General features: G+C 45.9%; 1 protein-coding gene across 2 annotated transcripts; it reads right to left on the reverse strand.

The window, feature by feature from the left end:
• Positions 1-5,493: 5,493 nt before the first annotated feature.
• Positions 5,494-10,268, reverse strand: LOC123041725 (probable metal-nicotianamine transporter YSL9). Of its 2 annotated transcripts, XM_044464297.1 has the most exons (7): positions 9,978-10,268; positions 9,712-9,884; positions 7,410-7,507; positions 7,188-7,322; positions 6,895-7,084; positions 6,695-6,809; positions 5,494-6,615 (listed from the first exon to the last, which is right to left on the reverse strand). In XM_044464297.1, the coding sequence occupies exons 1-7, from the start codon at positions 10,183-10,185 to the stop codon at positions 5,693-5,695; spliced, it is 1,842 nt and encodes a 613-aa protein (XP_044320232.1). In that variant the 5' UTR covers positions 10,186-10,268; the 3' UTR covers positions 5,494-5,692. The 2 variants fall into 2 exon arrangements, with proteins under 2 accessions (XP_044320232.1, XP_044320231.1); XM_044464296.1 differs by having other exon boundaries at positions 9,712-10,213.
• Between the last annotated feature and the right edge of the window lie 1,140 nt (positions 10,269-11,408).

Here is an 11,408-nt window from a genome sequence, read left to right on the forward strand (position 1 = left end):
ACTGACAACATAGTTGTAAGAAGGAGCATCTACGACAACAAGCCTAGCAAACAGTGGTGATCTCAACAACACATTCAGGTCATTATGACAGATAGGCAATCCAAAGAATGAAAACCAAATTCATAGAACCTCTGATGCAACATTCTCAAGAATGATTATTGGATCATTGTGGTGGCCTTTGAATTGACCTTTCCATCTTACATGACAATTCTTCCATGTCAAGTGCATGCAGTCAATTGATCCAAGCATCCTAGGTCATCCTCGTTCTTTAGTCAAAGCCAAAAGTCTCTCGGTGTCTTCATCATTCGGTGCCCTCAAGTACTCTGACCCAAAGATCTCAATCATAGCTTTTGTGTACCTTCGAACGGCCTCCAAGCTTGTATCTTCTGATCTTCTCCAACGCGGATATAGTCGTCAACGGCATCGGTCAAACACCCATATGCTAGCTGTCGAACAGTCGCGATACACTTCATCAAAAGGCTTACACTTATCTCTCCGAATGCACTCTTCCCGTGTTTGAACCAATCATCATGCTTCACCATGGCTTTTACAATGGTGAGAAAGAGACTTGTGTGCACCCGAAATCACTATCGAAAATACTTCTCCGGGTAGGTTGGATTGGGGTTGAAATAATCTCTCATAATTTTGGCATGGCCCTCTACTCTATCTCGGTTGATGTGTATACGGCCGAATTATGACCCTCTCCTTGACCATCGAAAATCTTCATTAAAGATCATGCCAATGACCATTTCGAGGTTGTCATCATCTTCTTCCTCATGTGACGATGAAGAGCCCTCAAAGATCATCTCTCTCAACCACTTCATCTTGACTAGAAATGACTCGGCTAAATTCAATTAACAAAAATATAAAAAAACAAAAAAATCCACTTAAACAAACCTTCAAACATTTGAAAGGCAGCGGGGTGTCACGGTTGGCCGACGACTTTGAGCAGATACTAGCGGTCGGCGGGGCTTCGAGATGGCCGAAAGTGGGTGGAGAGGCTCGGAAGAAGAACATCCGAGCCACTTTCCGGTGACGGGGTCAATGCGGCGGTGGTATTTGAGCTCGATTCGGCGTCGACAATGGTCGGGGACTGGCTCGGAATGGTGCAAGAGGGCGGCGACGGCGATGGGAGGCAGTGGGGTGTCGGCATAGGCGGTTTATAGTGCCAGAAGCAACATCGGCGACGACACGGCGCGGGGTGGGGACGGCGCAGGCGTGGAGAGAGACCAGACGAAGATTATAGGGGCTACAGCTGCACTTTTGCAGCAAGACTTTTACTCGGCGGGTGGGTGGCCAAGTATTAGGAGTCCGGGCAGCCGAGGAGGGTAAGTTTCCTCCTCTATCGGTTAGGTGCCGGTTAGAGGAGGGTCCTCTGACGCCAGATAAGGGATCGGTTAGAGATGCCATAATGTTGCATTTTTGTCCTCCAATTGTGCAAGTGCTTATTAGGATTGGCAGGCCAAATTTCTTCGGTTGAGCACAGTACTAAGCGGGGGAAATAGGAGGTGGTACCACCACGATCCGCTTCAACTTGGACCAGAGATCCGTGCTTCGTCGCATCTTACGGAACTCTTGACTTGATTGCTCATCGTACCGCACTGCTGAAGTCAAGCCACAAAGGCGTTTGCTTTCTTATGGTGCGAGGGAAACCTAGCTTGCTAGCTAGCTTACCGCGATTCTTGCCGTGATTGCCCGTCGCGGCGCATGTGTGAAGTCAATCAAACCACGAAAGCTAGCGTGTAGCAGTAGCTACGTCACCCCAGCCTACGGGAGAAAATGAGTTGTCAACTTGTCATACAGACAGACTATAAGCGCAACGTGGGCAAGTAGTGCGCGGGGGATCATCACCATGCGGTCCTGTTTTGGATTCTTTTCGCGTGAGATTCAGGCACGGCCGCACGGGGGCAGTGGCGCCATCGCTGCTGTAGCTTTCGAATCCGTCAAATTGCTCGGCAAAACCTAACCGGACATATACGAGCACTGCAGAGTATGGGTAGCAACAACCACGATCGATCGCGGTGGTGAGAGGCTGATGCAGACCCTGCGTTGAGCTGCACCGGGAAAGAAAGCTCCACAATGTATGTATGACACTATTTGCTCCAGAGGGCACAGCGAATCAGTGCGATCGATTCGTGGCAAAGACAAACGGAATCGGTGCAGGCCAAGCTCCGAGGTGACACGCAGCAGGGAAAGAAGGAAGAGATAGCTCACGGCAACGGCATCATCCTCGGCGATGGCTCTGTCAACTAGGAGTACAATTTCCTCCGCCACTGGCACCAGTCTGTTTTTACAAGGGTGAGTTGTTTTATTTCGGGGAAGCCGTAGGAAAGCAAGTTGTTCATGGCAATCTTTTCACGTGTAAAGTTTGTGGTTTATCACCCATTCATCTTGGCATTCCACGAGATGAGGGTTGAATTAGAAACAAGGATTGGAAAAAAAGTTGAGAGTAAAACTGGAAACAGATTAGGATGCTGACAAGGAAAGCTTCTTTCAATTGGAGGAAGATTGGTACCTGTCAATTCAAGTTTAAGTAGTAGCATTCTCTTTTATATTATGTCTTTTTTATAAAATTTCACTAGGAGTTGGGAAAAGATCAGATTATTTCGGAGCTAGGGTGATGTGGCAAGAGGATGTGCCGTGGGTCTACCTCATCTCTCGTGGCCTTAGGCCATAGAGATGCGGTGGATCTCGGCTTTTGCCGATGGGAGAGCTTCTGTCAGTTTCTAGATGTGTTTTGGTGTTTTTTTAGGATTTGTGTTACATGTAAAAGCAGAGCAGGTGACTCTCTGTTTTGGAGTTACATGTGAAAGATGTTGTAAAAAGAGGCTTACAAATGGAAAAAGGAACGAGGTTTCGGGAGGAGTGGTAGATAGGGGATGCACCACTATATTAGCAATTCCCTATTCTGCATAATTTTTGCTTTAGCGAGGAGAGGAAAGTGTGCTTTATGAGAAAGAAGTTGGATAACTGTAGCAAGCTATGGCACTATCAATAAGTCTAGTATATTTAAAAGATGTTGTTGTTTGGTCTTGCAAAAAACAGGCAGATTCGCTGTTAGTTCTTTCTACAAGAATTATAGTGGATGGGTTCTTCTTTCCCACGAAAATAACTGCGAAAAATAATGTTTCCTTTGGGTATCAAACAATTTATTTGGCTGGTGGCTCATAATAGCATCCCTGGCAATAATAATAATAATAATAATAATAATAATAATAATAATAATAATAATAATAATAATAATAACAACAACAACATCCTTACTAGTGAAGGGAAGTGGATCCGTTTTTGAATGTGTGGGTTCATGCTTTTGCTCGTGAAACGAAGTGTTTGATCTTGGTTTGGATTGACGTTGTTCTTTGGTCAGTATGGACCACAAGGAACAAACCTCATGATTCGGTAGTGATTGCCAAACTACTCCCTCCGTTTGGAATTACTTGTCGTGAAAATGGATGTATCTAGATGTATTTTAGTTTTAGATACATCCATTTTCGAGACAAGTAATTCCGAACGGAGGGAGTAGTTAGCCATTGGCTCAATACGTGGCCTGATATACTACAAATTAAGGAGGCGAGATGAAGTCTACTGTTTTTTTTTTTTTGAGGGGGAAATGAAGTCTACTGTTATGAGGAACAAAATTGTTCGAGCAAATGGCAAGGAGGTTTTCAGTTTTCTTTCTTTAGAACAAGCAAGGAGGCTTTTAGTCTGACGGATCGGAAATGCTGAAGACTGTCGAATGAGGGGCCCATGGCCCATGTACTGTTGGCCAACGTGGCCCAAGCCCATATCAGAGAGGTGCACGACCTAGAGGAGAAGGTGCTCAAAAAAATTACAGGACAGAGTTTCTCAAAAAAGGAAAAAAACGAAGAGGAGGAGCGCTGACAGAATGATTTTTTTTTGCGAGAAAAACTTTCAATCTATTCATCTTCAATCATGATAGTACAACAAACACTAGAAATAATAAACGGAAATGTTAACGCCCACACGTGTGGGCGTTTGCACATCGCCCACATGCCTCCATCACCACTCATTTTGCCAGTATGAATAGATGACATCAGCAGAATTTTTTTTGGTTTTCGGCTTAAAAATGTTGTATCTCCTAAATAAAAAAGCGAACTAAAAATCCGTTTTCATCATTAAATCCGTCTCGACGAGATCTTCAAAACTAGACCCCGTGTTGATATGTTTCAACGAATTTTTTTTTTGCCAGAAGTTGCCACGATGTTTACACTGCAGTTGTCATAGGGCTTAAACTAAAGTTGCCATGTGGCAATTTTAGTTTGTAGATCATGGCAATTTTAGTATTTTGATGATGGCAACTCCAGTACTTTGACCATGAAAATTATTTTTTGTATGAACCATGGCAATTTTACGTGCATGTATCATGACAATTTTAGTTTATGATTCATGGCAAGTCTAGTTTCTTAATTCCCCGTTTTATAAATGTCAAAATTTACTTTTAAATGTAGAAGAAAATAGCTGAAACATATCATGGCAACTTCAGTGTAAACATCATGGCAATTCATATGCAATAGACATGCCAACTTTTAATCAAAAAAAAATTCATCAAAACATATCAACATGGGATCTAGTTTCGAAGATCTCATCGCGAGGGATTTAATGGTGAAAACAGATTTTCAATCGGATTTTTCGTTTAAGAGATAAACATTTTAAGAACTGAAAATCCAAAAAGATTCCTGCATGCATGCATGCGATGACGTGGCAATCTGTTTACATTAAAGACGTGTGATGCGTCTCCCTTCCTGCCACACGTGTGGCAGTTAGCGCGACCCATAATAAAATTACATCCAGATCCATAGACCACCTAGCGACGACTAAAAGCACTGAAGCGAGCCGAAGACGCGCCGCTGTCATCGCCCCTCCCTCACCGTTACCGGTATTTGGAAACGGATGTAGTAGTAGCTTGTACGCGTCTCCTCAACCCTACAGAGACCGGTGCTAATGGGCAAACCTGAAAGATGCAGTGTCAAGTGGATATGCATGTGGGAGTGCTTCCTTGCTTCAGCTCAAGCTGTTGCCTTTCCTTCTGTTGGAAAAAAACTTGAAGTTAGTTCTTCCTTGTGAGGTAGTTTTAGCATGGTTTTGGCTGGAGATGTGGAATGGCCTTGAATTGGTTCTCTGATGCTAGGCTGTTTCCTTCTGATCTAGTGTATATTGTTGTATTCGAACCTGTATGGAAGTGCTGGTTTCTTATAACATACTCCCTCCGTCCCAAAATTCTTGTCTTAGATTTGTCTAGATACGGATGTACCTAATACTAAAACGTGACTTTATACATCCGTATTTGTACAAATCTAAGACAAGAATTTTGGGACGGAGGGAGTAAATCGGAGGGGAAACACTCTTTTTCTCTTTCTTAAAAACAATGATGGTTCTTCATTGGCATATATCTGAGTGAGCTATCTTCATTTGTATGTACTGATGATACTTTTAATGACAACAGCTGGAAACTGACAATGAACAATTGGATCAGCTGCCCCCGGAAGATCATTCCCACATCTTACAGTATTAAACCTTGTGTGACTTGTTCCAAAACTATACAGCAACATATCAATAGAAAAAGAAATGTATGTGCATGCTACAATCTCACCCAGCTATGCAAAACCAATTTCCTGCATTCTTGCCAGGATGTATGTCTTCTAACTGTACATAGATCTAGCTTGTTACTGTCCTAGTGTGTAGGCCTAAATGCCATGCAGAATGGTGGACTGATCTTGGCCAGTGCAAGCAATGCCGATGGGAAGATCCAGAGCCCATCTCCACATATCAAACCAGATGCAACTGCCGGCACCATCAGTGCAGCCTTACTTCTGTCCATCATGTTCCAGACAAAGACTACTAAGCTTCCTACACACATGTCGATGGCAAAGCTCGCGCCGACGAGGAAAGGAACCCCCATTGCCATCGGTAGGGGAACCCACCTGCCATACTTCGGCGGCAAGAGGTCCCTCATAAGGTTGGCCACCACTGCAAAGCCAAATAACCCATAGCACAGCTGCAAGCAATGCTGGGGTAGAGCAGAGAAACCCTCGACACCAAGAATCGCCATGTTTCGGTAGATCAGAGCATACGGTGCCTTCCAGGGCCCTTCTGGGTTGCCTATGTCAAATGCTTTATAGAACAGCATGAATGTTAGTGGCCCAATGATACAGCCCATGGCAGTGCCAATAGCTTGAGCAATTAGCATTGATCTAGGTGATGTTAGTGTGAGATGCCCAGTCTTGAAATCATGCATCAGATCAGCAGATATTGACACCAGCGATTTCACCAGACCGCAGCCTACTAAGCCAGCCACTACACCAGAGTCTTTTCCAGCCCAGGCTGCAAGAATGAAGAGGGCAACCTTCCCATAATTGTAGGCCATGTTGATATCAGTAAGGCCGGCACCATAGGCATTGCAGAAACCCAGGGCAGGAGCCAGTAGGTACGCAATGACAACATAGTACCACTTCATCTCGCGGAACATCATGGGGATGATAATTACTGCAGCAACTGATAATGCAACGTAGCCAGAGTAGGCTAGCCAGGAAGGTAGACTGTCTTTCATAAAAACTTCATTACGGTGAAGGTCATCAAGCACTGGAATGTCTTCATCTAAAAAATAGCATGAACACCAATCAGATTATCTATACATCACAAAGACTCTACATCATGCATTTATCAGAATGTTTACCTTTCTTTGTGTTCTTCAGATTTGATTTTTCAATCAGATTTTTGATAGTGAATACAATAATCTTGACAAAATTGTACAGGCCATCTCCTAGGATGAGAGCTATGCATATGAAGGCCTGCAGATTGAGACAAGGTAAGCAACAAGAATCATAGTCAGACATGTACACGGTGCAATAACCAAAAATAAATAAAGAAACAAACCTTGTAGCCTTGCAGACTGCTCATGCTGCTTTCTGGTATATTTGCTGGATACCAGTCGCCTTCCAAATCACTGATCAGAGGCCACATGACACCCCAGGAGAGAATGGCGCCAAAAAGGAGAGACAGATTAACGAGGTGGGAACAAATCATCCCTGCCCCAACATATGTGAGGCTGAAATCAAAGAAGAATCTGACAGCCCAAAAAATCAGAAGAAGAAAAACCAGAATCAGGTAAAAATGTTACTAGTCAAGAAAAGATTTAATATCACAATGAGCAAAGTGGACAATGTTACGTGTGTTTCCGAGCTGTTAGTCCAAAAGTAGGAAACTGCGAGAACCCACAACTGTCCCCACCAGAGTAAAACCACTGGAAGAAGCTCCAGAAGAAGCTGATTCCGAAGTATTTTGTGAATCCATTTACTTGCTGCCTAACATGAAGAAATAAAGGACTGATTAAAAAAGGATAATGGTGTTTGAATCTGCAAGTCCCGTGTTATGTGAAATAACCAACATACTTTGCCATAGCATCTCCATGAGGCGTATGGAATCCATTTATAAGCACAGCTGTTGCAGTCCCGCTTGGATAAGTTAATTTGTAGTCAATAATCATAATCTGAAATTTGCAAAGTTCGACAGAAAAATTAATCATCTGTGTACATGTGATGTCAAACGTATAGAAGTTCTTGTAACCCAAGATAAGACTATGCAGAATCAAGGTTATTTTGAAGGATTCATAAGAAAAAATATGTTTACCCAAATATGACCAAGGACTAAAGCACATAGCTGACAACTCAAAACTTCTATGTACTTTTTTTCTTCAAAATTATGCTCTCAATGGATTGCAGCTGAAGATTAGAATAACAAATTTTCAAAAACATAATAACCGATGCCATAGGGCTGCCACCTCCCATAATTACCACATGTCATGACTCACGACTATGGTGCCATCAGATCGTGAATCGATCATGGAGGCCCATGGGCGTGGTTAAATCCGACTTGATGCAGCCGGAGGCAGAGAGGTTTTCCTCCATTTGGAGGTGGTAGGAGCGGTGGCTCACTCTCCGTCCGGCGTGTGGTCTTTGTTTGCCGATCTTGCGGCAGGTTTTTTGCCGATGTCGTTGTGTGCCCGTGAGTGCATCATGATCAAAGGATCATCATGGTCTCTCATGGCATCACCCTCTCCCCTTTTGATGATAGGTGGAGGTTGTTGAAGTGTATAGGTAGATTGCCTAGCTCTTTCCATTAGTTCGGGTTTTTGGTTGCGTTGGTTACTGCATGAAGCTTAACATGGTATCAGAGCCTAAGGTCTTGAGCTCAAGTCCTAACTTTCGCAGTTTATCCAAAAAATGATGGTGCCCCCTCTGTGTCCACGTATAAGTCTCTTGAGCCATACCTCTTAGTCTTCTCATGTGTTGACTTCCTGCGTCACACGTGAGAGGGGATGTTGAAGTGTATGTGTGGATTGCCTAGGTCGGGATGTGTTGAAGTGTATGTGGATTGTCTAGCCCTTTCCATCGGTAGACTTTTGGTTGTGTTGGTTAGTGCATGAATCTTAACATGGTAGCAGGGCCTAAGGTCTCGAGTTCAAATCTTGGCTTTCGCAATTTATCCAAAAATTGTTGTTAAAGCTTAACAGAGGCATGTTGCAGGACGTGGGGGATTACTGATTCGGTCTAATCAAAGATGATTGTGGCCAAGTCAGTGCACGATTGAGAGGAGTTCCGGTGGTGGCCTAGTGGCGGCTATCTCCGGTGGATATCAAGGTCGGTTCGCTCCGAGTAATGGGTCCAGCAGCTGTTGGAAGATCCACCATCAAGACGGTGACTGGAACACTATTCATATCTAGGTTAAATCCCGTGATATGGCTTTACTAGTCAAACGGCAACGACAAACTTGCGTCGTCTCCTTGTTGAAGGCATTGTCTCGACAAACTTGCATCCTCTCCTTGTTGAAGGCATTGTCCTTCTGTTGATGCTTTTACCTTTGACTTGAAGGATCCGGCATCCAAGATGAAAATCCATGTCCTGGCCTTCACAGGCTAGACTCAATGACATGGACACAAGTGTTTGTTTCAAGAGAATGACGACTTAGTGATAGGTGTTTGTTTGTCACATCTTGTAATGGCTCTACATTGTTATTCATTTCATCTACTCTATTGCATACCACGAGGTGTTCCCCAAGGTTTCCAAGGGTATTGCACAGATTGCAGTGCAGCGTATCCGATTGGTCCTAGAGTCCTAGTTAGCCTATCCCATTGGAACATGTCGAATTCAAAAATGTGCCCTGGCTTTTTATGTTTTGTAACAGTCCTTTCTTAGTGAATACTAGCAATGATCCTGCTATTTTTACTCAAAAAACAAGGCACATTCAGTAGGGACCATGAGGCCATCACCGGTCAAATCGGATATCATGAAAATGAAAGAAATGAAATCAGGAGCGAGGAGCTCCACAATTCGAAGGCAAAAAAAGCATGAAAATGGTACTCCTAGTACTGACGTCAAACTACATCACCAAAGTAAATCAAAGTCAGCTTGCCTAATCCGTGAGTTGGTCTTATCCTTATAAACAAACAAGGATAGCAAGACAGAGACAAAAAGACCTTACGCCGCACGCGTAGGCGTAGGACAGCAGAAGGAGCCAACATTTTTCAGTCGTCGAAGCAAGAGCAATACAGATAGTGACAAGGAGTTGATTACCACTTTGACAGTATGCAAGCAACATTTGTAGAGGAGCAAGTTTGGAAGAAAGGTAAGCAGTTCGCCAGCTCTAGCTTGTGAAGGTAATTTGGAACAGTATGGGGAGCACGGGCATACGGACCTTCCTGAGAGGGACGAGCGCGATGATCCCCACGAAGCTGACGGCGAGGAGGAAGCCGGTCATCCACGCAATGCCGGGCTCCTTGTAGCTCCCTGGCACGTTGCCCTCCGTCTCCTCCCCGGCCATCTCGTAGGTGTTCTTGTCGAGCGCGAGCAGGTAGGACCCGAACCCGCCTGTGGGAAGGGAAGGGAAAAATCCAAGGACGCGTCTCAATCCAAGGTCTCCACTTGACAAATTGGCGGATGTGATGTGTGGCCAGCACTGACCTCCGACGGCGATGCTGTAGCAGGCGACGGCGCAGGTCTGCACGACGGTGTTCTCCTGGCACGTGAAGGGGCGGGCGGCAACGCCGAGGCGGGCCAGCGCCTTGGTCCAGCCGCGGAGGACGACGAAGGCGATGAGCGCGGCGGAGACGTTGAGCGTGGGGACGAGGCCCGTGGTGAGGTTGAGCTTCATCACGATGACGCTGTACATTGCGGTGCCTTAAAGCACATGCCTTTGAATCACTGACATGTGGGCCAGCCACCTGTTGGACCCACATGTCATAGACACAAAGGTAGGTGCCTTAAGACACCGAAGCATTGTCCGCATCTGCTACACAGCCTCACGGGGAGCAGCCACCGATTGCTACGGTGCGGAGCATACATTGGTGTGGTGTGTCCTCTTCCGTCGCCTTTCCATCATTTTCTGAAGTGGTCGCTCCCAAGCTCCCAAGCTTTTTGGTCGAAGCTAGAGGGCCCAGCAGGTGAGATTTTTCTCATGCTCTCTGTATCCGCAATTCTCCATTCTAACCGAAGAATCAAGAATGTCCTTCTTGCTCCATGGATTCTGCCTTGGAATCACTCACAGCTCTCTCGAGAGAGCTCGCTCGGTGCCAGTAGTACAAGTGTAGAGCTCACTAATGATTAACGAACACCGTCCTCTGTCCGGCGGTCCGGTGACTCCGTCTGGCCCCGGGCTCGAATCTGACGCTGCGAGAATCTGTCACCACTGTGCAGCAGGACAGGCGGAGGAAGCACCGGAGGCCGCCGCCGTCGCCGGGCGTCGAGCTCGCGATGGCGCCGCACTCGCGGGACGGCCGCAGAGTCCATTTCGAGGAGATCCGCGAGCTCGACGGCGACGGCGACGACTCCGAGCTGGGGGCCGGGCACGCGCGGGGCCGCGTGCCGCCGTGGCGGGAGCAGCTGACGGCGCGCGGGATGGTGGCGAGCCTGGCGGTCGGCATACAAGCAAACTGACGGGAGTTGCTCCTCGGCACGCATCGTCGATAAAATATCTGCTGATCAACGCTCGGGAACGAGCCCCGTCCAATCAGAACTCCAGATCCAAGGGGCTGAAATTGGAGAGATTTTTATCTAAAAAATAACAGAGTCAACGAAGATCCGGGCGAGATCGATCTGCGGACTGCGGTGGCTCGAAAAATCTTTTACTGACACGATTGCGTAGCTGAAAGAAAGGTGACTCCGCATAAGGCTAGCCATAGTGGGGGTAATATAACCGGTAACATGCACTTGGGAGGTGCAGGAGTCCCAAGTGCATGTTATATAACCGGTGCTTCGTCTTCCCTGGTCCCCCTGCTGTATTGGTGACCGAGGCCTGCTCCTGCACCTTTCATAGTTAATTCAGACAACGGATTCAGAGCCGCAAGTAGGACCCTTCTTCCTCCTGTCGACGCCGACCGCCATTGCCCCTTTTAC

This window comes from Triticum aestivum, chromosome 2B (assembly GCF_018294505.1).
Source record: "Triticum aestivum cultivar Chinese Spring chromosome 2B, IWGSC CS RefSeq v2.1, whole genome shotgun sequence".
NCBI classification, from domain to species: domain Eukaryota; kingdom Viridiplantae; phylum Streptophyta; class Magnoliopsida; order Poales; family Poaceae; genus Triticum; species Triticum aestivum.